This window comes from Triturus cristatus, chromosome 6 (assembly GCF_964204655.1).
Source record: "Triturus cristatus chromosome 6, aTriCri1.1, whole genome shotgun sequence".
Classification (NCBI taxonomy): domain Eukaryota; kingdom Metazoa; phylum Chordata; class Amphibia; order Caudata; family Salamandridae; genus Triturus; species Triturus cristatus.
In genome coordinates, this window is record NC_140589.1 from 217,538,858 (window position 1) to 217,566,591 (window position 27,734).

The 27,734-nt window shown below is 42.5% G+C and overlaps 1 protein-coding gene across 1 annotated transcript in view; it reads right to left on the reverse strand.

The window, feature by feature from the left end:
• LOC146816671 (adhesion G protein-coupled receptor F2-like) overlaps positions 1–27,734 on the reverse strand; it is a 499,236-nt gene that overhangs the window by 360,213 nt on the left and 111,289 nt on the right. Inside the window, exon 6 of the mRNA XM_085609542.1 lies at positions 21,229–21,371. Coding sequence (XP_085465668.1) covers positions 21,229–21,371 — 143 coding nt within the window. The remainder of the gene's footprint in view (positions 1–21,228; positions 21,372–27,734) is intronic.

Consider the following 27,734-nt stretch of genomic DNA (forward strand, 5'->3'; position numbering starts at 1 on the left):
ATTAGCAACTTCACTACATGAGCCTAGCCCGGGCACATAACAACTGAAGACTACAAAACCCTACCGTACAGATATCAAAGGCGCATTACAGTTTTGCAACACCCGTTCTCTTGCATTTTAGCTAGCCCCTCAAATTGCTGTTAAAGCTACTTATAAAGAAACTATTAGAAATTCTTTCCAGTATTTTATTCCAAACCCCTAACAATATTCTTTAGCTTTATTCGTGCTGGCAAGATCTTTATACGAAACTACCCCTAAGGTTCCAACACATCAAATATATAGAAGTCATACCGAATAATCTCAATAACAATGCATTGTTACCTACAGACCTTGTGAACATGGTGATTGTAGACCACCTTCTGAGGAGAAGATGGGGATCACCCTGCGATAGAGGAAGCTTTTACTCTATATTCACACCATCGCAATCTAAGCATATGTTACATCATGCAGAACTTGTTTTACAAGGGTTAGAGCAGTCATTCTATAGCTCCCAATGCCTCATACCTGGTTTTATTGAAAACCCCGTGACAAAAAACAGATATCCATTATAGCTAAACAGATGTACCCCAGTAAAACACAGTTTTTCCTGGAAGCCTTTAACAACGCTACTGAGAAACCCCACAGTTAATTACTGGTAGGCTTAAAACTCAGGACTCTTGAAGACTGCAGACTGCATGCTGGCATTTTCCCACCCAATCTCCCCATTACTTACACACTTAAAACCAGGCCCGAAGCCTATAAGAAGATTTATTAAGAGTCTCCCGTAACATTTACACTCTAGATCTTATAATAAACCCTGTATTGGCCATGTCGGCGTGTCTACAGCGTAATCTAGCCCTCCTAAAAATGCTAGTCACAGCTAGCCCCCAGCAAAGAAAGACAACCTGTGTGCTGCTTTGGATGATTTAGTGGCTGACATTTCAGAAACCACCCTAAATACCCTAAAAGGTAATGTCTCATATCAGAGCACCAGTTCCGTGTTTTGAAGAAGAGCCACCTCATCAAGAAGCTCAGTAATAAAAGGGCTTCCCTCATTTCCAAGATAAAACTGGTAAAGCAGCCAGGGAGTTTTATAGGTTCTTTGTTGGGAATAGCTTTACCGCTAATTACCAGCCTCCTAACCGGGAACTGATGGATTATGACCAAAAGATGTACTTGGTACCACAACAGCAGATAGAAAAGTTGCGAACGTCTATGGGCGATGCCTGAGATGTCCGGAAAAATTAGATGCATCGCCTAGATGTTGAGATTAAAGACATTTTGAACAATACTGATTTAAAACCTTACGACAAATCAGGTCTTTACTCCAGCGCTCTTCAAAACCTTTAAAACTATTGAAAGCAGGGAAATGCTGAACAAAGCAGGTTGACTCAATATACCCCTAAGTCTGAACAGCCTCCCCCACACCCTTCAACGCCTCAGGAGCCACCAACATCCTAAGAAAACATTGTTAAAGAACTTTAAAAAAATATAACTCAAAAGTACAGAGGGGCAATGTAAATGTTGCTAAGTAAAATTGCCACTGCTAAAGACCTGTCCAGATGGAATGAAAGAGCTGAATTCCTCTACAAAGGTCAACCGTTTGTTGGATCGCACATGTACAACATAGTCAAAGATCTTATGCATCCTAAAAGAAGATCACTCCAGGAAGTGCCTAGACGTTGGGAACAGTTTCTGCGAGCCTCTGCAGAGCTCAACAATCTGATTGTCGGTAAGGCTGAACACAGGTGTCTGCTTGACAGTTTGAAAGATCCAACTTACAGCCCCCCAGGTACTCCAACATCTGTTGTTTTTGACCCCCCCCCTCCCTCCCCAAGATGCCAGGATCTAGTTTCTCACCCCGGCTATCCCCGCCTTGGAACACTGAGAATCTGCCTCTGGAACATAAAAGACTTTGTCCAAAATAAACACACGGTTAAAGGTCCAATGTTTCTTCTGACTTTTGAACTTATGTATATGTGTGTCATTGTTTGTGTGTATAGTTTTGCCATAATTAACATTTTGTCATTTTTCTTCTTTTACGTCTTAAGTAAGTTTATCAGCTTGATTCTTATTTTATTGAAAAACTGTTTTGTAAATAAACGTTTTAACTTTTCAAATTGTTTTTCTCATCTTTTAAAAACATTCTAAATGTGCGTTTGCATTCTAATTTGTATTCTTTTATTTTAGACAGTCACCATTACACATAAGAGGTGTTACTCAACCTTACACTTTTGACAAACTGCGTACTCTGTTTTAAAAGTGCTTGATGTAGACCTAGTTTTTTTCACTTATTTAATAACAGTACTGTCATTGTTAACTAGGTCATTTGAATATAGATTTTAAACATTTCTAAACGTCATACCCTCTGACATTATCCTAGAAAACATATACAATGCCCGCTGCATGTGACGGCAAGAGAATCCTGTACCAGTATTTTGTTATACTCTAGCCTCACAGCAGCTTTTTTTACATACTTGAATATAGGTATTGTGTAGATGCTATGTTCGGGGAATGCCGCTGCACTGTCAAGAACTGTAACCTTGTCTTTATCTAAAAACAGGGCTGCTCAGTGAGATCCTTCCATGTAGTGCGGATCTATGTTAAAGATGAGCTTGCGGGTCTTTCGGACCCTATTTCACCAGAGGGTCGCTTGGAAAAACACCCAAAAAGTATTTTTCAGCATATTTATGTTGGCTTACCAAATCCCGAATCTGAACAGTGTCCATTTTAGAATATTTTAAAGATAGTAAAACAAAATCTGCCGGGCAAGGTTGATCTGAATGCTGTTGTTAAATACAGAGAACACAACCATGTCCACATTCGTAGCCAAGAGTTGCCTATAACTTATTTCAGCTTTTAGATTGTTCAAGTTGTAGTGGTTGCAGGTCGGGCTTTTAGAACCCTGAAATTACATGGCAAGACTAACACGACCAGTGTGGGGTTGAGGGGGTGGGACACGTTAGCTGTTTAGGTTTATATAATTAGCAGAAACAAACAAACAAACAAAAAAAGATATTTGCACCTATAACATGTTCCAAAATAGAAGTTTGATGATATGAACTAGTTCTTCTCCTTGAAAAAGAATGTATTGAATACACTACTGCAACAGGTTAAAATGTATGACTCCTGACATGACCTTCTTATCTCACCCAGCACATAAGGATGGAGTAAAAATCCTCCTGCACCTCTAAATAAGAAATATCCAACATTAATTGCAAAATTAAAATGGACCATGAAAAGAGCAAATGCACAATTTATAATGAAGAGCACCTAGAAGAAATAAAATGGATTTGAAAATGAGAAAATAATAGATAGAATGAAGATGGAAGAGGAAAATGAGAAATGAGAAATATAAACTGGAAACTTGAATGGGAAGTAAATAAAAGGTGAATTAAAAAACAATTGTAGTGTTCGCCGTCTTCCATGTCAGGAGTGAAACTGCAAGCGAACAATGTGTAGCCAGCCCACAATGGCACAATGACTCCCGAGTCATACAGGTGCTTCCCGGTTATCGAAACCAAGCCCAGATATTCCCTGATAAAATGAGCGTCTCCAAAGCTGGGTGTGTACGGTTTTCCAGGAATCACAGCTCCCTCATGAAACAGTGCAGCGAAGTTGATGTTTTGTTCGAAATTGAATGGGTTTGTGGTATAGAGACTGCTAAAAGCTGTGTCAACGACAAAATCCATGATAAGTTTCGGTAGTTTCCCCAAAAAATAAATTGCTCCTCGGTTAATCTGCTACCGACTGGGATTCTGAATACCTTCATAGCTACTCCTTCAACTGCGTTCAGTAGTTGTAAAGCTTTGGTGTGAATCAGTCTGACATTTCCCGACACTTTCACTTGCTTTACAAACAAACTAGCAAACAGTATGACCAGTTTATACTGCTCCATATCCCCGATGATGAGACAGAATGAGTCCTTGTTGCAGTTAGGTTTGATCTTAAGATTGATACAGTTGATGAGCAGTTTATCTTGAAGGAAAAGGTCTAAATGTATGCGCCCGAGGAGGTCAAATTGTCTATTGTTGGTGATGAAACTTACTCTTTTTAGAAAACCTTGATTGTCACCGTCAAGCTCTTTGTCTTCAAATTGTGCATAAGGATCCTTGTAGAAGAGACCTGCTGAAAGTGTGTCCAGGGCATCACAGCTGTAATTTAGAATACTCTTGATGTAGGCTCTGAAGGCATATACGTTATCACTTTGCATGATGAGTCGAACGCCAAGGGTAATGTTCACCTGACTAAACTTGGTGGCTATGGGGTAATCGATCATCGCCACTTTAGCGGCGGCTGGTATGTTGGCGCTGTCTGCTTTTATGATTTTACAAACAAGATGCAGCAGAGTATTTTTGAGATTTAGATACATATCTGTGGACCCTGACACAAAAAACTCAATCGGCCCCAACGGCGGCAAAGCAAGCTTGAAGCAACATTTCAATGAAAAAGCAGCTTCCAATACTGGTCTGTGTTAGCTATAGAGAAAACAAGTATAATTCTGATTTGACGCATTCTCTCGATGCGCAATGTACGAAGGCCATGTTTGTTGCTTTTTAAGAATTATTTACGCTAGTGGGTGTTATCTTGTTCTTCAACGCTCTCTTCAGCCTTATGGATCTTCTTTTGAGAGCGCTTTTTGAAGAGCGCCTCCTTTTTTATAGGGAGCTGGTGGTGCCTTACGCCTCAAAGACCTTCCCTTTCTTTTATCACTTGTGCTTGGTCTGTACACAAATCCTGCTTCTTCTTGGGGTTGTTTGTCCATGCGTTTGGTGACAGCCGAAGTCATCGATCACACCACATCCTGGGTAATGTGCAAGGCTTTAAAGTGGTGTTTTGCAATTTCATAGCGTCTTCTCAAGAAAGGCATGGCTCTTCCAAACAAACTATGAAAAAATACCTCCAAGTCCCGCCCCATTAATAACAGGTGTCCCTTGAAAGAATCCGGCCTGATGTCTGTAATAGTACCTGTACAGAGCAAGGTTGTCGTACATTATCATGATCACCATGATGACTTCTTCATACCCGTATTTAAAGGACACCTGCTCAGACTGATCATCGAAGATCATGACCGAAATAGTGTCAAAATGGTTTTAAGAAATTGCTACATAGTCAGGTTTGATATATTAGATATTAATTCACCTGGACCCATCCTAACAATGGTGAATAACTATCTTCTGCAGCTCTACACTGTTTCTATACACATAAAGTGTATACAATCCTCAGTTAATATCAGCGCACAATGGGTCCAACTCAACCTGGCTTTTTATGTGCTGTACTGTTCTTAAATCCCTTCTTAATTTACCTGTACAGCTAAACTCTGTATGCCGATTTGGAGCTTTAAGAAATACCTTCCTTCTAACATTATCTAAATCTAGCTGAATATTCAAATACGTTTTGATGCTAGATATGGATGTGTTAATGGCCTCGACAACCACTGCAGCGCTCGGGTAATGGCCATGAGGAAAGCCAGCATGGATGCTGAAGAGGTTCCAGTCAAGCTTTATAGTAAATTTGGCCCATCGGATTGCAAATGTATTCCACAATTTCGGGTATTAGATTTCAGTTACAGCTACCTCCTAGTCCCCTTTTAGGTCTACAGGTTTAGTCAGCTTCACTCTATAATTAGAAATGTGATTGTCGGGGAATATGTCCTTCGAGGTGTTGGATGTCAAGGTAACATAAAATGACATTGTCTCCATATTCCAGCCTTCAGAGTGCCCCCCGGTACTCACAAACCCTGCAGTGAGCTTGATAGCACCCAACATTTACATTTCTCAGGCCACCCCCTCCACTTGACAAAGGCCTGTCTGTTAGCCCAGCTACCTTTTCGTTTCAGAACCTTTTCAACCCTGTATACTTGGTGTGGATCGTCCGGTACCTTTGTAACTCTTCTTATAAAAGGCACCCTACACCGATTCACCGTCCTAGTCCTTTAACCTGTAAATATATATACATTCTTTAAGCTCCACACTCTCTACTATAAATATTTAATTGTTGAAAGTCTGCCGGTAGCCCTTCGAAAATACCCCTTTCAACTTGGAAACCCTAACATGATCACCTTCTTTTGAAAGAGGCTTCTTTGTCTTGGCAGCTAAGACGGCTTCCAAACACCGTTCTCCACACCGCTAAGGAATTATCATGTGTTACCTCTATGGGAGACGTTTTGATGGTTCAATAATAACTGCCATTATAAGCATCTATAAACACCTTTAGAACATCCACGTATCAGTAGATGTTGTAGGCAGTTCAATATATCTCCACATCTTAGATTTTACAGTTCTGTTAAAATGCTCTATATCAGCAGCTTTTACCTCTTGTGCAGTAAAAAATGATGAACAGCGTGCTGTTTTAAAAATGTGTGAAATTAATTGTTTAAAAATTCTTTTCTGGGGCACCTGTTTGCAGTTTTTGAGGGGTTCGAACTTTCCTGAAGATTACTTTAAAAGACATGGTGGCGTAAGTACCACTTTTATTGCTAAGCACTTCTGCAAAGGCATACTAGGATAATACATCTATTACTGCTAATATATATTGAGGTCCGTTATTATGCTTGGCTTGATCTTGAAGGCTGATTTGGTACACCTGCCATTGAAAACCTAGCTGCGCATTAACAATGGTCGGCCTCCTCTTAAAACGCCTCCTAGCTGGCTTGTGGAGTGAATACACCTCTTTCCCATATAACCAGGCCTTTACCTGTGCTCTATTTACTGGCTTATTTTCAACTAGAGCCCTTCTAAACAGAGCTTTGAGCCTTCCGAAGCTTCTGACCCCGCTTGTATCATAATAAAGCTTCCTTAACCAGTCGCCTGACATGTTATCAGCCCCTGCATCCTGTGAAATGAAAGACAACGGTTTTGTGTAAAGGCATTTTATTAAAAATAAAGAATGTAGACAACACATTAACAGGGCATACTTTACAGTTTCATGGTAAACGTCTTGTCATTGTTGTTGGACAATTTGTTGACTTTTCACTACATATACATAATATGACACATGCTACATACATTACTAGGGACCCTGCAGATAATTTGTTTCAACATCACACGTTTTGACGGCTCAACGGCTTTAGACAGGACTTCCTGCTCACCCCTTCCATAACTTTGAACACTCAAGATTCTGATGGCATTCAAAAGATCGTATAATACAAAACCTTTATTTCAGAAATATTCTTCGTTCAGAAGTTCCAAGGCGATATGTAAGTGGTCGTCGGTTATGGATCCCTGACAGAATATCAAGGAGCAGAAACTCTAGCTGCCACAATATCGATGAAAAAATATAGCATTACAGAATATCGACTTCCTATCTACAAACAGGTAAGTGCAAAAATATCGAATCCTAAAAATCGTTGTCAATAATATAGTTTGCTAAAATATCGACTTTTTAAAATGTCTTCAAAGTAATATAAAATTAATTAAATAATCAATATAATTAAGTAAAACACACTTAAAAATAATTTTAAAATGTTAAAATTCATAAATAATAAATATAATGTAAAAAAAAACAAATAATATATATATATATAAATAAACCTATAATATAAATAAAAAAATATATGATATATATAACAAGTTAAAACATTAAAATATATATTTTACACTACATTAAATATGACATTACTGGAAATGTTGCATAGCGTAGGGGATAAAATAACTATTTCCACCCCAACGAGTGGTACAGTAGGGAAAGTGTTGGATAGCAGGAGGGTAATAATTACTATTCCCACTCCAGTGAGTGCATCAGTAGGGAAAGTGTTGGATAGCGGGTGGGTAAAAATTACTATTCCCACTCCAGTGAGTGCAACAGTAGGGAAAGTGTTGGATAGTGGGTAGGAATAATGTACTATTCCCACTCCACCAAGTGTAACAGTAGGGAAAGTGTTGGATGGTGGGAGGGTAAAAATTACTATTGCCACTACACCAAGTGTAACAGTAGGGAAAGTGTTTGATAGCGGGTGGATAAAAATGACTATTCCCACTCCAGTGAGTGCAACAGTAGGGAAACTGTTGGATATCGGGTGGATAAAAACTACTATTCCCACTCCACCGAGTGCAACTGTAGGGAAGTGTTGGATAGCGGGAGGGTAAAAATTACTATTCCCACTACATTGAGTGCAACAGTAGGGAAAGTGTTGGATAGCGGGAGGGTAAAAATTACTATTCCCACTCCAGTGAGTGCAACAGTAGGGAAAGTGTTGGATAGCGGGTAGGTAAAAATTACTATCCCCACTCCAGTGAGTGCAACAGTAGGGAAAGTGTTGGATAGCGGGAGGGTAAAAATTACTATTCCCACTCCAGTGAATGCACCAGTAGGGAAAGTGTTGGATAGCGGTAGGGCAAAAATTACTATTTCCACTCCAGTGAGTGCAACAGTAGGGAAAGTGTTGATTGGGAATAATTTAATATTCCCACTCCATCAAGTGTAACAGTAGGGAAAGTGTTGGCTAGCGTAGGAGAATGATTTAGTATACCCACTCCTGCAATATAATTAACATTAATTAACAAGTAATTATTTTTTCAAAATTAATTTACCTTCCACTATTTTCCCCTATAAACGTCACCTACAATATTGTAAAATATAAATTAATTAACACAATTAATTAAAAAGTAATGAATGAACTCATTACAATTAACAATAAAATTAATAACCATCACATCTAAATGAATCCACAAAATTAACACTATCAAATAACTTTTAATAAATATAATATAAAAAATAATAAAAATTACATTAAAACTAAAGTACTTCCTACCCTACTCCCCTATCAACCCTCACCCTACCCCTAACAAAAGTACACAAATAACATATTTACAAATTAATTATTAGTAATTAATACCCAATTAATTACTAATTAATAATACAAAATTAGCACAATTAGCAGAATTACCAATCAATTAATTGTTATTAATCAATTTATAATTAATTATTAATAAATTAATTACCTTAATTAACAATGTAAATTATTACATAGTAAATTATTAATTAATAAAATAATTAATTAGGTGCCGATTCCTGTAAAACCCGGGTACGATTTGTCGTACGGAGCGTATTCTCCATTCGACTCGTACCCAGGAAATCCACCGTACAATCCAGCAAGTACGATTCGTACAGAAATACCATTTCCGTACGATTCGTATAAAACACCGTACGGCTCAAAATTACTTACGAGTCTGATCCTGGACAGCGCGTACGCAACGTCCGTACGGAGTCAGGCAACGTTTTACAGACCAGCAAGTACGATTCGTCCCTACGTCACTCCGCACAGCTATTTTTTTACGGCAGCCAAAAAAAGCCGGAAAACTCAGTCTGATGCGAAAATGGAGCCCCGGTACGCGACGGACATCCATGGACCCCATTCTACGTGTCATCCCTGCCCTCTTAGCCTACGACCTGGTGCACCGAACCCGACGCACACGCCGCAGAAGGTGAGAACAACACCCAGGGGACAAGGGGGGGTGAGGGCCAGGAAACATACCCCCTAACCAAATTAAAACCTACAATATTGAGGACATACATTACGCCAAGGGTCCGGTCACTCCGGGGGGCGTGTCCACCAATCGCTGCGTCACGCAACAACGGAAGTGGATGTGTACGCCTACCCCTACGGCAACACTACAATAGTGATACGCACCGTGTCATGGGGTGTGTACGTTCTGTACCACCCGTACCACTACGGCACAAATACAATGGGGATACGGCCCGTACCCACGCTATCACTATGGTAGTGGTGCCGTAGGGGTACGCGTGGTACGGACCGTACACAAAGCCCTCAGAGCGTGTGCACGGTCCGTACCACCATTGTAGTGGTGCCGTAGGGGTACGCGTGGTACGGACCGTACACACGCTCACAGGGCGTGTGTACGGGCCGTACCACGCGTACCCCTACGGCACCACTACCATAGTGATAGCGTGGGTACGGGCCGTATCCCCATTGTATTTGTGCCGTAGTGGTACGGGTGGTACGGAACGTACACACCCCATGAATGCGGGGGTACGGTCCATACCACACGTACCCCTACGGCACCAGTACATTTGGTATACAAGGCGTACACACGCCACGAATGTTGGCCTACGGCCTGGTGCAGCATATTACCACTATATTGGTGTGTGTGTAGGCCCAGGACAGCAGTGTACTGCACCAAGGGGGTGGGTAGGTGGGTGCCTGCATAGGATACCCAGCAGTGGACAGACATGTGAGGGGTGGCTGCAGAGGACTCCCAGCAGTGGACAGAGACATGGGGGTGGGTGCAGAGGACTCCCAGCAGTGGACAGAGACATGGGGATGGGTGCAGAGGACTCCCAGCAGTGGCCTGCAATATGAGGGGTGGGTGCATATCACTCCCAGCAGTGGACAGACATGTGAGGGGTGGCTGCAGAGGACTCCCAGCAGTGGACATACATGTGAGGGGTGGCTGCAGAGGACTCCCAGCAGTGGACAGACATGTGAGGGGTGGGTGCAGAGGTCTCCCAGCATTTCCGCAAACTCCCCCGCTGGCTGGGGTGACATGGTTGCATTCACTGGCCACTAAACTCCATACACCAGAGGTGTATGTCGCCATGGTTATGGGGGTGTTCTGCATGCTGCGGTCAATCCAGCACATCTCCGCCACTCTTGTACTCTCCCAGCCATGGTTCTCCTGCCTCCTTCACACATGCCTGGTTGCCAACTCTCCCCACATTGGGCTAGTATGTGGCTGAGGTGCAATGCCGTTGATGGCTCATGTTCATGGCGTGCCCAGGTTACCATTGTGAGTTGTTCTGTTGTGTCTGGTAGGTGGGCATGTTGTTTGGCATGTTGGTTTTGATTTTGTGATGTGTGCATTGCCAGAGTTGTGGTTGCATGGTTGTGGAGTTGAGGTGAGTGGGGTGTTCATTTGGAAGTTGCCAAGGGGCTGTGCATTTCCCTTGGTGCCATCCTGGGGACGCTGGTTGCTGATGGACTGTCGGAGGATGGAGGAATCATGTACACTGGCTGGGTATTTGGAGGCGAGATTGTTGGAGGTTCCACGGTGTCGGTTGTTGCCTGCACAATGATGTGAGATGTGTGCTTTCTGTTGCCTGTGATTGTGTGCTGTGTCACCAGGGGGCACAGGTATGACATGTGTGCTGTGGATTGCCTCCAACACGTGCGTGCATCCAGCTATGACGTATGGGCCTTGCTTGGTGTCCAGTGGATCCTGCGCATTGTGTTGGACGTATAGGGACTGGGGTACCAGGCTGATGGTGCTGTCCAGGTCAAGTGTGAGGGACTTGGATGTGGCTGGCTGTGTGACTCCTCCGACTGTGGTTGGGGTTGGTTGGGGGTACCAGGGGCCAACAGGTACAGCACAGCCAACAGCTTTGTGTGGGGTGGGATGTTGGTTGTCCGCTGTGTTAGTGCTGTCGGCCTGTTGGGCGTTGTTGGCCAGGATGCATAGGATGGTTGTCCTTTTGAGCCTGTAGTGGGCAATTACATTGTCAGGTGCTGGGTCAGTGTGGCTGGTGCGTTTCCTGGGGGTCTGCTGTCTTTGTCTGCGCTTCCTCTGTGGTGGTCCGGGTGGGGTGTTCCGGGTGGGGGTTGGGGTCCTGGGATGGTGGTGCTGGGTGTTGTGGCCCTCTTGGGTGTCTGAGCCGCATGAGCAGTGGCTCCATGGCATCTGTTGCCCTTCTGACGTGGCTGTGGGCTGTGCTCCCTTTTGTGGTGCAGGCTGTGGTCCGACTTTGCACCAAGTCATAGCGGGTGTTATTTTCCTGCTGCTAACGCGTCTTATCAGCTGTTTTGTGTTCTTATCGCAATTCTGGCTGGTGTTGTGAATGTTGTGGAGTGGTGTTGTCGCGGCTTTGGGCACGGGAACGTCTACTTTGCATCTCATTATCGATGGTTGCGGGGGTCTTCTGTGGTGATGTTTTTTGAGGCTGCTATCGCGGGTAAACTGGTGCTGTGGACCGTTAACAAAAACTTGTGAATGGGGAGATAGATTTATCGCAACTTTGGCTGCGATAAAGTGCCGGTAACTTGGCGTTAGCTCCTTGTGAATATCCCCCTTAGTTTTCAATTCAATTCAATACAACTTTATTCAATCTAGTTAAATGACACAGATCATAAAAGTGTACAAGTTTAAAAAGACAATTTGGACATCCTTTGTGAAATTTATACAAGTTAGTTAATGGGACAAACCATGACAACTCCGACACAGTACACTTCAAAGTCTAGTGGGTACATTACTTGTTCATACAACAGTCCTTACCTAGCCCTCTGCCAGTTGATTACTAAAAACATGAAAGGTCGATTAAAAGAAGCATCATATCAAAAATGTACATTTAAAAATGACAATGATTTTGTCTGTGTTATTAAAATCTCTGATCTGAATAGCATGATTAATTTTTCAGTTAGCTAAGGAAGTTCTAAAGTGGGGATAATTGGAAAACTGACTCGCTTCTCCCTTACAGAAAATGTCTCCTACGCATGCACCCCCACAGAAAAGATGCTACTCAGAAACAGACATAGGGGTCACAGAGCTTCTTCTTAAAAAATAGTGCAATTCGACATTGGTTAAAATTGTACCACCTTAAAAGAGGAAGAATATATATGGATCTCTGGGCCTTGTAGTATTTACATTAAAAAAAGAAGTGAAGGTCAGATTGCAGTGACAAATTATCACAGGGACATTGTGCCAAGTGTACTTTCTGGCTGGAAAGCTCAACATCAAGGGTATTAAATCAGTGCGTAATCTTAAAAGAATAAATCTATGCTGTTTTTTATACCTTCCAGATACATAAATTCACCTTCAGTTATGGGAGGTACCTGATGGTAGAGTTTTGCTACTGTTTTTGCTTGATGAGACTCCTTCCTTGCATAGTCAGCCTTGGCCAAAAATAGGGACTTGAGTTTCTTTTTTGGGAATTTGGAGCAGAAGCTTGGGTTGGTATACAATTCCGTGACGCCTAACATACTCCAACCAAGCAATTTTGTGGGCATTGTCTAGTGTCAAACAATTGCTTATTATAACTTAGTTGACATCCACAGTATTTCTTCTCCATATTGAATGCTACAACATAATCGGAGCAAGTCTTACTGTGTCCATTATGTAAGGTAGGCCCCGTTCTAGATGACAAACATAGTTAGAAAATTAGACTGGAAGAGGGGCGTCCCTTTTTAAAAAAACATTGTCTATCTTCTGCAGTTGGTCTATTGGTGCCTTTCCTCACAGACCAGTCAAGCATCTATACCCTTAGTCTTATATTTAAGACAAACTATTGAGCATGTGGTTACACCATCAACGCTGCTTATGGGTATGATTTCACCTATTTAGAAAAAGAAAAGAAGAAATTCATATGAGGTACAATTGTCTCATTGATCCCAAATGTCTGTCTCTAAAACACCCAATAGAAGTGAAAAAGTGTAGGAAAGGAACGAGGGAGCCTCACGGTAGCACCACCATGGAGGTTTAAGCAGGAAGGTACTCGCCTGCTGCCTCAAGGTCTCATCATCAGCAGCCCTCGTTCCGAAAACAAATTGAGTGTAAGGGAAGAGAAATAGGTAACAACCTAGAGAGTGCTAAGGTGTGTGTAAAGAAAGGTATAGTGCCAAATTGTGTGCACCAAGGAATCCCCACAACTTATATATAAAAGTGAACTAGTACACACTGGCTTACAATTTTATTCCGTGCTGTGTGTCTACTTCAATTTAAAATGCCGACATGTTTCATTGCCTTTGGGTACACTCATGGCAATTTCATCAGGGCGTGGGGTTTTTTTCTCAACCCTGCATTTCCGCCTGTCTTTTCGTAAAAACTTCGGAATTTGACCCAGGACGGGTATACCTTTACCCTGGAGCTCTGGTATGCGATAAACTGCATTCGTTCTGGGCTCTTCTGGACGGCTCCTACTGTGAGCCTTAGTCACTTGTGCGTCCGGCGTTAGCTCAGCACCGCAGTAGGAGCCGTCCAGAAGAGCCCAGAACGAATGCAGTTTATCGCATACCAGAGCTCCAGGGTAAAGGTATACCCGTCCTGGGTCAAATTCCGAAGTTTTTACGAAAAGACAGGCGGAAATGCAGGGTTGAGAAAAAAACCCCACGCCCTGATGAAATTGCCATGAGTGTACCCAAAGGCAATGAAACATGTCGGCATTTTAAATTGAAGTAGACACACAGCACGGAATAAAATTGTAAGCCAGTGTGTACTAGTTCACTTTTATATATAAGTTGTGGGGATTCCTTGGTGCACACAATTTGGCACTATACCTTTCTTTACACACACCTTAGCACTCTCTAGGTTGTTACCTATTTCTCTTCCCTTACACTCAATTTGTTTTCGGAACGAGGGCTGCTGATGATGAGACCTTGAGGCAGCAGGCGAGTACCTTCCTGCTTAAACCTCCATGGTGGTGCTACCGTGAGGCTCCCTCGTTCCTTTCCTACACTTTTTCACTTCTATTGGGTGTTTTAGAGACAGACATTTGGGATCAATGAGACAATTGTACCTCATATGAATTTCTTCTTTTCTTTTTCTAAATAGGTGAAATCATACCCATAAGCAGCGTTGATGGTGTAACCACATGCTCAATAGTTTGTCTTAAATATAAGACTAAGGGTATAGATGCTTGACTGGTCTTTCACCTTGGGAACAGGTCACTTGTTGTATGAAACGTTTGAGTGGGGGATGACCTGTTCTCTGCCCCTATAGCTCCAATTTGTGTTGTGGCCTTTCCTCACAGCCCAGCCCTGTATGTAGCTGCCAAAATTGTTTTTGCATTGTAGATCTTTTTTATTGTCCCTATGGGTTTAGATCCCAGTTTTTAGGTCTCGGCTGAGACAGCGCTTTAGCGCTGCTCTGGCGAGACTTATAGTAAGGGAGTTTTGGAATTGCAAACAGTGCTTTTCAGGCCTCCAAATACAGTGCATGTGCGCCGGGCGCGCGCACCATTTGGCAGCCTGAAAAGCACTGCCTGATCACTTGCTTTGATGTCCTCAGTGAGCCGCGCGGCCACTGAGGACATCAAAGTGCACACCATTTGCCACCCCCTTCTTGCTTGTTTCCTTTGATCCCTATCTTTCCCTTTCTCAATCTCACCCTCTCCCTGCCTTTTACAACTGCGGCCCACACCAATGTGCCCGCCCCCACTCCCCCCTCCCACTCCCTCCTCGTTTAGTTCAGTGGGCACGGCCGTCTTTTACACGTTAAGCTGGGGAGCCGTTTTATCGTTAAACAAAGGAGCAGTATCCTGAGGGGATTACTTTAAATGCAACTTTTTTTCCGCAATGTAAGCGACACTTCCAAGTTCCCCGTCCGGAATTCTGTGTTGTTTACCCAGAAAAAAACAAAGATTTTTCCCGTCAGTATTTGATGTACATGTCATTTTCAAACTGTATGTGCTTTGTAATTAAATAGTGATTTTTTTTTTCTTAGCCACAATTTAAACGTACATCGTGTTTGAGTTAGAAATGCAAATGTAACATAATCATTTGTAAAAGTGATTCAAATACAAAGCGCTACACCAACGATGTATTTATTTATTTTTAGAAAGTGTTATATAGCGCTAGTTCTTCTGGGAATGCATCCATTAAAAAGCAGAGGGCTCTGGATTGGGCATGAAGGGGGCGTGCGGGGATGCCTCCAGCAGCAACGCTGTTCCAGGGCAGCGCTGTGAAGTGGCGCTGTCTCTTTGTCACCCGCCTGTCTCGCGCCGCAGTAAACGGCAGCTCTTTGTACTCCAGGCATTCCTGTGGATAGTTTATGTTGTTTGCTTGCTGTGTGCTCTCGGTGTGTTTGTGTGCCTTTGGTTTCTGCAACATTTTGCTCTCCCCTTCCCAGCAGAGGCGCAGGAGGCCCGGACGCGTGGACTCGCGTGACCGGACGAGAAGGTGCCTCACCTGCGCACAGTCTGGTAAGGGCTCTGTCTTTATTTCACACTACACTTGTGGCGTGGGTGTCTGTAATCTCTGCTTGCCCGGGCTCTCTGATCATGCCATACAAACGGGAGAGGCTGCGCGGGTCGCATGGCACCAGTGTCACGTCTCCGTTGCATGAAGAAAGAGACTGCCTGTGTATGATTGTCTTAACCAGGTTACACTGTTCTAGGAAAAAGTATGCTAACACTTGGCAACATTGTGAAAGTTCTCATTTGTGGCAAAGCTCTACACACACTGCTTTGAAAACAAGTTTACCAGATGTCATTGAGTACATTATGCTCCATTCCTGTGCTTCAATGACCTGGGCATTATGGGTGTTGTAGTCTTGGCTGATTGCCGCTGCACCTCTTGAAGCCCAGGGCTGGAATGTGGTGTCCCCCATTACATGGCTGCGTCTGGTGGTTCCGTTCGCTAATGCGTGATTCTGTGTGACTCCTCCCCCATCACATGTTGGCAGTCCATACAGCCTGTCCCACCCTTAAGATAGATAAAAGGAGTACCATATAGTTGGGTAATAATAGACATCTGTTAAATAGTGCCAAGAACCTGAATATGTGCTAGCAAGGACACATGCCATGTTATTTCATGCTATGGTGTTATGTTTTGGGGTCCTCTGTAGTAACGCGGGAGCAGAGGCATGCCATGGTGAATAAGCTCCGAGGCTGGAATGGAAGCTTTTAAAAGTGAGGAGGGCAAGAATAGCGGAGTCCCCTTCCTGCTCCGAGTGACAGGCAGTAAAATGAACCCCCTTCTACCACAATATCCTCGCCTGATTTTGAAACTGCCATTAACTTCACAAACACCAAGGGAGGGGTTTAATTTGGAGGGATGGGTTTTAACGGTTTTGTTTCTAATTATTATTGTATATTTAATATGTATATGTTTATGACGCATCTAAAATGGTTTAACCTCACTGCTTACGGATGCTCATTTAAACTAACCGCAGCATTCAACACTATGTAAACAGTTGTTTTGATTCCGTCACAAACATACTTCCGAGCTGCTGTGTGTGACCCAGTGTCACGTGACACATGCAGTGCGCTCTTCCATTCACCACAGCAGCGCGGCGAACTCTGGGTAGTTGCACATCAAAATGAGTTATATCCCTGTGTGTGACGAGCTACGGGTACAGACCTTGGGTTGGACCTCATGCCATCAACGTCAGAGCATTCCATCCTCTGCCTCCTCACTATGCATTGTTGTTCTCTTTCTATGTAGCCTACGTGCATGTAGATAGCGCTTACTTCCACTGAAGGGGGTCGAAGCGCTTCGTGGTGAGTAACATGTTACTCCAGAAGAACTCAAGGTCAGTGTTGGTTATTTTGGTGTATTTGTGTTAGTATTGAGCTTTCAAGGGAACCATTCCAAGCGTTTACTCCAGTTTATTAGCAGAGGTATCAGAGCTAGAACTAGAAGTGATTCCGAGCGCACTCACAGAAGTGTAGCCTGTTATCCCTCCCGCTCAGACAGGCTCACATCCATGCAACAGGGCACAGCGGTGTGTTCACTACCAGGCTGCAAGAATACAGGAGGCACATGTGACCTCAGAGTTTGAGAATTCTAAACGATGGGCGTGGCCATAGGAAAGGGAATTCCGTGTTGTCAAAGAAACCAGAAAGCCTGGAACAAAACACCTGAAGCAAAACTGAAGTAAGTAGATAGAAACATGCTAGGGACTCAACAGACACATTTACAGCTAAGAGCTCAATTTTATCTTTACATCCAATAGCAACAACAAGGACCCCTTGTTAGGTGTGGCACCTTCAGGCAGTCTTGAATGTTTACCCAAAACTTCTTTCCAGAGTGCTGGTATTTTGAAATGATACATACAATGTTAAACAAGCACTGGTAAAGCAAATTGATCTGGCCTTGACAAGCTTAACATGCTTTTTTAATGTTTGTTTGCAAACACTTGTAATATAAATTAAAAGTGATACATTAAATAACAAGCATTTGCAATGCAATAGGTCTCGCGTTACTGAATGTTTGAGCTATTGGTGTTGCATTATTATTACCAATGCCAGTAGCTCAAACTTTAATAATGCGAGACCTATTGCATTGCAAATGCTTGTTTACAAAAGCAGTCCATTGCACCTCAGTTATTTCTGTTGTTAGTGCCCTACACTTTACCATGTGCACCCATGTTTGTTTGTTATCAAATGAAACTCCCAAATATGAGAAAGTCTCCACTATTTCTAGTTTCCTTGTCCTTATATAAAAAGATGGCAACCTATTCGAGGGTAGGTCACATGACACCATAACAAAGGATTTGGACTCATTAACCTTTGGTGGTGAGGCAGGGGGAAGGTTGGGATGTCTACTGTAGATCCTGTTAATGCGGCTTCCACCCCATTTGTATATAATGAGAAGAGGAATGGGGCAAGTACAAAGTCTTGCCTGACTCCTCTCATAATCTGGAAGGATCTCTTGCATTTCCCCTTTTTGCCGTACCTTATGCTTGCAGTTGCCTTTGAATACATTTCCCGAATTATGCTAATCAGGTGAAGGTCAATGCCCATCTCCAGCATTATAGACCATATCTTCACATGGCTTACGCTGTCAAACGCTGCCGATAAAACCATGAAAGCCATGTAAGTACACCCTCCCTTGGCTGCGGTATACTTTGCAATGGTCATGCTAAGATTTAGGCATTGGTCAATTGTTCCTCATCCCTTCTGGAAGCCATACTGACTTGGCATCAGAATATCTTTTTCCCTTGCCCAATCTTCTAGCCTGTTCAATAGGACATGGCCTAACAATTTTCCTGTGCAGTCCAGGAGGTAAATCGGGTGATAATTCTGAGGGTTAGATTTATCACCTTTCTTGTGTATTGAGACTATGATGCTTGTTTTTCATGAAGAGGGAGGTCCCTTCTTCACAATTTCATTGAATATGATGGAACAAAGATCTTGATGTTCCAGAAAAAAGTCAATGGGGACCCCATCTGGGCTGGGCGCTTTGGCACGAGTACACTTAAGCAGTACGGTTCTCACCTCTTCCAGATTGAAAACAGAGACTCGCTTGGGGCTACCGTAGAATCAAAGGGATGCTCCCTCATCAAGATCTTACTCCCAAATATGCCTTCAAAATGCAGCACCCAGGCATTTTCGTCTACATGATTGTCCAGAGTTTTATCTGAGCTGTTCTTGAAATAGGGAGCATTCACCACATTCCAGAAGTCCCTACTGTTGTTAGAAGAGGCTGCTTTGACTAAGCAATCCCATGCCTTGTCTTTCATCTCCACTTCCCTATTCTTCCTTGATTTCTTGTATTTCAGACGTAAATCCTTAATCAGAGACTGGTCTCTGGGAGATGCCTTGAGGGCCTTGTGAAGACTTTCTAGGGTTGGGAACAAGTCTCATCAAACCAGCCAGTTTCCCGTCTTTTTTAATTTACATTAGGCCGGGTTAAGGATAATTTAATTTCCTTTAGTAATTCTAGAAAATTAGGGATTAGGGTGTCAGATTTTACATTCAGGTCTAGGCCCTTAATGATCAGATCTAGTTTATTAGTTACAACCTGCTGGATTGTTTGCTCTTTATCTTTTCTATCCAATTTCAGCTGGAACCTGTTCTGTCTGACTAGAATTGGTTTAGGGACCTTATCTGTCTGCCTTGGGTGGGCACATACACCAGCAACGTCAAACAACAGTATCGCATGCTCACTAAAATTAAAGAATGTTGTGATAGTGTGGGCGATGTTGCAGTGGGAGCGGGCAGAGGCGACCATTAAGTCAATTGTCGACCCATAGTTGCCACGGAAAAAGGTATTATCTAGACCACCTCCAACTGTATCTCTTTTATTGCATATTTCTAAGTTCCAAGTATTTTTCATGATGCAGCACAGTGCTCTCTCTGGGTTCAATACAAGAAATATGAAGTTTGGAGCAGTCTGTTTTTTTAATGTTGAATTCATTAAAATAAAAATAGTGCTGCAAATGTACAATTTAAATCCCAAAATTCAACAGTATTTTAAAATTCTCATTACAATGGTTGGACTTAAGGTATGAAACAATTTTAAAGAACTTTTAGAGTTGTTTGTACAAAATTGTTTTGTAATGAGGGGCTTAACGCAGTTGGAGATCCAGTTAAAAGCTGGCCTGACATTCATTTGCTATTGTCCACCCTATGAAAAATTGTAAGATATTGCATGCAAAAACCCCAAAGTAGCAAAGGTGTAATCTTCACTTAATTTTTTTTAAAGCTTTATTTTTCATTTTCGTAATGTTACTTAAACAAGGCGACATGAAACATGGTCCGTTGTGCTCGAGGGACCAGTGTAACATATACAAGTACATAAGCATTATTCATTCAGATGCAGCATCCACTGCCCCAGCCTCCCCTCCTCACTGCCCACCACTCTTACATGGATCAAGTTGGATTGGATAACATTAAGGATAGAAGTCTTTCACAGAAAAAATAGTAGCAGCGGCTCTTCATTACAAGTGGTAGAGCAGGGTGCGGGTAAATAACACAAAAAAAGAAAATTAAAAAGCACTTACCAACCACTGCCACCCACCGTTGCAGAGTTCTTCAGCTCCAGTCCCGACTATAATTCCCCACGGGCTGATGCAAACTCCTCTCATACTGGAAATACAGCATGAGAGTAGTGCTGTGATTGGCCTAAGCTGGTTGTTTTCATGCTCGCTCAGGTCCTAGGAGCCTGTGCCTCTTCTCCACCTGGCTGTGCAGTACAGGAGAACGATCTAAGTGCACATGGCAGTTTTGCCAGCCTTAGTCAGCCGGTCAAACTAGCATGCGCACTTACAGTGTGCACTACTCCTCCCCTATCATCATTGCCCTGCCCAGACTTGGTTGGCTCTAGCGAGCATGGAAAGAAAAATAAAATGATAATAAAATGGTTTTATTATAATTTTATTTTCACCGTTTCCCTCAGCTGGCTCTCAGCGGGGGGGATGCTCCTCCGCCATAGCAGAGGAGCCGTTGCTGTCAAATACAATGCCAAATAATGCATCTTACAAAAAATCATTAATAAAACATACATAAATCCTCTCAGAGGACAGTAATGTGCATAAACAGGTAGGCTTCCCCACCCTTTGCTGTGGGACAAGTACAGAGATAAGAGAAAGACCAGAGAACAAGTTAAGGAAAACACTTTTACAATGAAATAAAACAAGTTTTTCCAAATATTATGGGAGAAAAAATGAAAAAGTAGACCGGCCTCTAGGTTGGGGCATCAATTATAAAACATGTTTGTTCGACCTGCTCTGAAGGCCATCTGTGCAAAACTGTTTAGGTTGGTCTTTTTAGAATCTTATGCATTTCCCCCCCTGTTTATTTCTTATCATACTTATGGGACTAATGTCTGTAAGAGATAATGTCATCAGTTTCACTCACCATATATCAAGTGCACAATTGGTGAAGGTGAAAATTTAAATTGGCCAGTTAGATTGCTTAATATTTCCGCCTTTGCAGCATCGAGGCTTGACTGGGTTGGTGGATCAGTGACGATAACATAATCGACTTGGACACTTCCCTCCCTTAAAACACAGTAACAAATTCATTGTTAATCACCCAAAAGCTTCTCAAATATTTTTTAAATACGATGAAGCATTTTTTGAAAGAGGCATTGTACTTTAAATCCTAAATTTTCAAACTGGAAAAGTTGCAATTTGTTCAAAAACATTCTCTATGCAGACAACACTAATAATTTTTTTCTTTGTATTATGAAAGATTTGACATGACAGTAACCTTCACTGACAATGATCATGCTTTCATTATGCCTGGCTTGAAAAAAATTAAACTTATCTATGGGCCACATGAAACAAAGGGTACACATGCAATGCGCATCATTCTTAAAAAAAAAAAATCTGCACCCAGCGGTTTAAAAACTCATATGGGTGTAGATATGTTCATTTCAGGGAGTTACATGTTATATTTTGTTCTGCTATATGAACTCATATGTTTTGGGATCACGTGATGACCTTTGGCTACGAGTGTTTTAATTGACTCTATGTGTTTTATCTTACTCCATCTTGAATGTACAACATCATTTTTTGTGCACTTCCATTTTGACTTGTGATTTCATTTTGTCTCTCCTTATAGCTTCAGTGTGGAAGTATCTACTTTCTCCTCAGCACAGAGTAAACCAGTCTTGCCTGGAACAGAACGTGTGGGATGTGCGTTTGAAAGCATGAGAGAGAAATTTTCAGAATGTACTTCTGTCTCAGAGTGTAGTGCTGTAGGCAGTGGTGTATAAATGTGCATTATGTTGTACATTGGGAAATAAAGTTTTAACTATTGACTTTAGCTTGCTCTAACTCCATCTTGAATTCTGGCCTGAGTTCTGGACACACAAGCAGGCCCCCATGTTACTCAGGGTTATTCGGATTATTTGCGTTTAGGATTGTTTTCCTCTTTGAAGGGTGATTTTGTACTCTTTGAGATGTTTTCTACTTTCTTGAGCTTCACCAAGATAAGGGTCTGGAACATGTAGTGTGGGACGTGCCAGGAGAATGAATGAGGAATCCTTTGCCTTGGAATGCTTGCAGGAGCCGTGCCAGCTTTGGTGAGTTTTCTTGACGTAGAGGGTGTCTTCTCAAAAACTTTTCATGCATTGAGAATATTATAAAAACTAGGGTTTCTTGGCTCTTAGACGGGATCTCTCCTGAGAGATGGATGCATCTGCTCAGTGCTGTATTTCCCGGCTTGAGAATTCTCTTGACCCTAAGACAGTTATTTGGGAAATCCCAGTCTTGGGCGAGACAAGATAAACACATTGCAGCCGGTGAGGTATTTTCTCTGATCATTGGTATTGAGATATATGTATAAGATATATAGTTATCTTTATATGTGTTTTTGGTCGTGTGCACATTAATTTATTATTTGCATGTGGTTTCACTATTATTATCTGCTAGTGTTTTATTCCCCTGCATTTGACTTGTGAATGTTCCCGTATTATTATTATTTGCTTGTTATCTATTTTCTTGCACTTCACTTATTGAAAGTTCCATTGTCATTATCTGCTTAGTTTTTACTCCCTTGCATTTCACTTGTGAATGTTTCATTAATATTTGACTTGTAAGTGCTTATTATTTGCATGTGTTTTACCACAATTATCTGCTTGTGTTTTATCCCATGAATTTGAGCATTTCATTATTATTTGCTTGCAGATATATATATGTATATTTACATTTGCATGTTGTTTTACCTGATTCATTTGACATCTAAGAAAGCCTTTTTGTCAGAGTGTTTTGCACCAATAAAACCCTACGCTTTATTTCGAAACTGTGTTTTGATGTGGCTCATTTCACGAGTGTGGAGCCCCCTTTCCAAGTGTTTTTTCTTGCCTTACCGAATGCCTCCGCTTGGGAGTGCTGAATTTCTTTTATTTGGGAGTGTAAAGCAAGGCATAATTGGACCCTGTTAACAATGCAGTTCAACAGGTAAACTCACAGTTAACTATTTTAATTTATAGATTCTCAAGTGAATATATACAAACCTATTCACTGGCTGGGGAAAATCTGCACAGGCAGCAAAAATACACTTTCTAACTCATTGGGTTTTTCTTTTCTCTTCTGGAAAATCTTTTGTTCTACATGGAGAAACTCTTTAATCCTGACTAATTTTGAGTACTTTCAACCTTATTTATACTTTACCACTTATGAAGTCATTTTTCGCCCATTGTCTTAACAATTCCACATGAGCCATAGCTGCCAAGGTTTCAGATTGCTATGTTTGACATTTTCATAATTTCAGTGTAACTATGAGTGACATTTCAACAACTACGAGCAAAATCAACCAAGCAATAAAGACTAGGGAAACATATAAAAATCAGAAATAACACCCATTTGAGTCTTGGCTTTGCGGCTGGGACTGGGGTGACCCTCTGGCTCTATCCTTGTAATTAATGATGCTGCTTAGCATCACTCCAGAGCCTTGCTCCCACCTGGGTCTGGGGACTGGCCCCAACAATGGATGTGTGAGGCCCCAAAAACACAGTGGTGTGTGCTTAGTGTTGCCAGGCGGATCGGCAGAAAAACAAAACAGATTGCCAGCCAATTTGGGGCCCACCCCGCCCAGCAAAATCAATCTGGAGAGCAGAATCTCAGAACTCAGGACCTCTCTCTGTGATGTGACCCAGCCCAACAACAAGGACGTGAGAGGCCCCAACAACGGTTTAGTCAGGGATGATCCATCTATGTTTCCTTGACCCAGGACCTTGGCTAGTGCACCCATTGACTCAGACCGCAGGCTGAGACAGCTGCTCATCATATGTTGTCATTGAAAATAATTTGTGTTATAATTATTAACACAGTGACACACAGGTGGCAGTGCCTGGTAGCTTAATTCAACTTTTGCAGCACTGCAGGCAGCGTGACTCCGGCGTCCGTGACTGTGCAAGGCTGCAGGCAGCGGGCTCAGGCTGGGAGCCACCCGCCACCAGAAATCAATTTGGTTTGCCACCCAGCAGGCTGCCAACTGACCTCAGTGAGTTATGCTGTCTGTCATGGCAGCCCTGGTCGGTGCAAGCAACCGATCTCTCTCCTGGCCCTGGGCTTGGCAATCATTTCAATCAATGAATTTTTCACCGGGTGGTGGCAGAGATAATATTACAGTCAAGACAGCCACACAGGCGCGGGTGGCCGGTACGAGCAGCTGCAAGCCTAGCCACTCCCTGATTTAATTGCGGCCAGTGCCGCCCTCAAACTAGTAGCCTGCCAGCCGCCTTCCTCAAACTCCCCGCTCTGGGTTCTGGCAGCACAACGTGACATCCCCCGGTGGCGCCATGGCCTTATGTATTACACAACCTGTCTGGGCATGTCTGGAGATCCATTGGGCACTACCTCATGACGTCAGGCTGTGTGACTCAGAGCCACGCGGCTCTGCGGCCTGAATGTCACAATTATTGATAGATTAAGAAGATACATGGTTGTAGCACTAGAAGAATTGTGCCATAGGTCAGCTGCACAGCCAGGGCCCCAATCCTGCGGGAGCAGCACACGCAGGCCACGGGCGGTGTGCTGCCAGCTGCCACAACACTCAGTTTGACAGCTGAGACACATGCATATATGTGACAATACATTTCAGTGCGGTGATGCGTAGCACCACAATGAAATGCGTTAGTCTAGCACCTGATGCAAGGTACTTAGCAGGACTGCAGGAGGGGATAATGGTTTTGCACCTAATTTTTAGAAACCTGCATCTTTACATAAAGAAGCAGTTGTCTGATGTGTTTATTGGCTGCATAGTCATGTGCTAATGTCCACGCCCAGCTAAGTTTCCTGGAAACATGCGATTGCACATCCTCCAGCTTGTGTCTTTTTTTCATTTCTTTTTTTTATACTTTGGCTCTCGGAAAGAAGGAAAGCGTTACCTCCTTGCTTCCTGTTGCGCCGTCATTTTCTAAGGTGAGAGGCAGAGTTGGAGTGCAGCAGTGTGATCCGTCCAGTCACTGTCTATTCTTGGGGGAGAAATCACTTAAGGAGTCCTATTGACCCCATTGCGGCTGGTCTTGTAGTGAAAACTAGGGAAGGCTGGCCTGTTTGTAACTAACTGTTCACAACACTGTCACCTCGACCCAGGCAGAAATGTATTAGCTTCCCCCTCCTATCTTAAACCCATCTCAGCCAAGTATTAATGGGAGGTAGGAGGGAAAAATGCAATGATGACACGAAAGAACATTTCTTCCTCACCATCCACTCCACAAATGAGCTACTTTAACCACTTTTTGTTCTCCAATGCAGTCATGGTTTAAATATGAGGAAAAACTGTGAAGCCCAGCCACACTGTTTCCTAATGTTTACTCCATTTTCACCAACTATAAATGAGGCAGTGTATTCCATCACCTTTACACCCTTGATCAAAATAATCTCAGCCCTTTTTCAGACTGAGGGTTTGGAAAATGCTTTGGAATATACAAAAATGTGAACATTTGTGGGTGCGCACAAACTTCCAGGGCATTACCCCTTTGAAACACCCATTTCACACCCACGCTACTAGATTTACTAACACGCCAATGTCTGTCAGAGTAAATCCAACATTAGCAGTTTTAAGAAAGAAGACTGCTGTATATGCTTAAACTTGATGACTCGGTATATCACTGATCTTTAAATCTGGTAAAATACCTGTTTTGACTGAATGCCCACAGAGACATGGGATTCAGGCGCAAATCCTCAGCACCTTTTCAGTGACCTCTTTCTTGAGGTCCTTAAAGTGAGCAATTCTGAGCTTGGGATAATAATGTCATTGAAAAGCCCTTTCATTGAGCAGCAGGTGCTGTATGCCAACTGTGGGCGCACCTAGGTGGAGGAAAGGTTACAACACCATGGTGTTGGTGACTAGGATTCCATCATAATAACTACAGAAAAATAAACTGATTCTATGTCCTGTCTCTTCAGTTGCCAGAAGATGACCTGTCATAATTTGACTCAGAGTTCTGCTGCATCAGTGTCAGCAATGGTTCTGTACTGGGCTAAAACAATGTATCCTAATTTGAGGAGTTTGGTGCTTTGTTAATCAGGTATCATCATTCATCTTCAATCAAGGCGGAACAAGTTTGCCCAGGAGGTACTTTGCCCATTGTTTTTTCTCATCCAAACCGAGATCCTCTTGAGACACTTGACACCTTTCATACATGCTATTCAATGCTGGTTAGCACCATGCCTATTGGGAGCAGTCACCCTTTCCTCAACAAACTTTCTCAGCTTCCTGATAGAAGCCCGGAACATCAACATTCCAATGTTTAACAAAGGCCTCATGGAGCCAGAGGGGATTTCAACCTCTCAGGCTCCATAATTAGAACATTCTGCCCTCTAGGAACGGAATGTTCTAATAGCCTTAAAGCCCTCTGTAGCATGCTGTACCGGCCATTAAACGCCCGCTCACTTGTTAAAGGCCCTCGCCTTCGGAGCGGGCCTTTAATGCCCTGTAGAGCCTGCTACAGCGGGCTCCAATGCTATATTTGACCTTGTAGATCAGGGATTATAGTAACCACTGTGAAGCAGATAAGGAGTTCATCTAACCATTGCATGTGAACAGGGACTTTAAGTAGGTCCTTTGCAAAGATCAGAGGCCGTATCTTGATAGTCTTTTCTGGGCCAGGACATTGCTGAGTGCCTGTTTTATGAGCCTTCTGTGCAGAAAGTTGATTTATTTAACATAATATTTCTTTGTATTAGTGCTTCATTTTCAGATGGGACAGGTCGCAGACAGGTGAGCCAGGTTTGCCTCTTTTTGTTTGTAGTTGTGCTGTGTGACAATAAGGATCCCATCGAGAGATACATTAGGTTAAATGAAATCACTTGATTGCAGGCGTATAAAACAGTAATCCGGATCTGCACCAGAAAAGACAATCATAATACAGACAGTGGTCCAAGATGGCAGCATATTTGTGACTAGGGTAAGATAGTAGCAAACGGTTTATACAAGTAAGGAGGATTTGAGTGAAGACAAGTGGGGTCTCTGTCAGTTCCCCAATGAGGGTTGAATTATACAGGGAAAATCTGGTCACACAGATACATAAGTTGATCCTTTTTTTTCAGCCAATTGGCCTATAGAGCATTAGAGCATATTCAATCTAATAGATTTGAAAGTTTTGTTTGTGCTCTCAATCATGAACCATTGGGGTAGGAATGATTTTAGTGTGTTAGTCACTTTCAGTTTGAGGGATTCCTTGCATATGGATGCTCATGCTTAAAGTGTATAAAAATGGCAAAAGTATGGAATGAACAGATATTTCAAAATAATGTAGTATCATTATTAAATAGCTGGGCATACAAATGAATGCCTGCCGTATGAATGTAGACATATTCTTTAGAGGTGTATTTATATTTTTGTGTTTATATTTCTTTTGTCACTCATATCAAACTACGTTTAAGAACCATTACATACATCTTCTGATT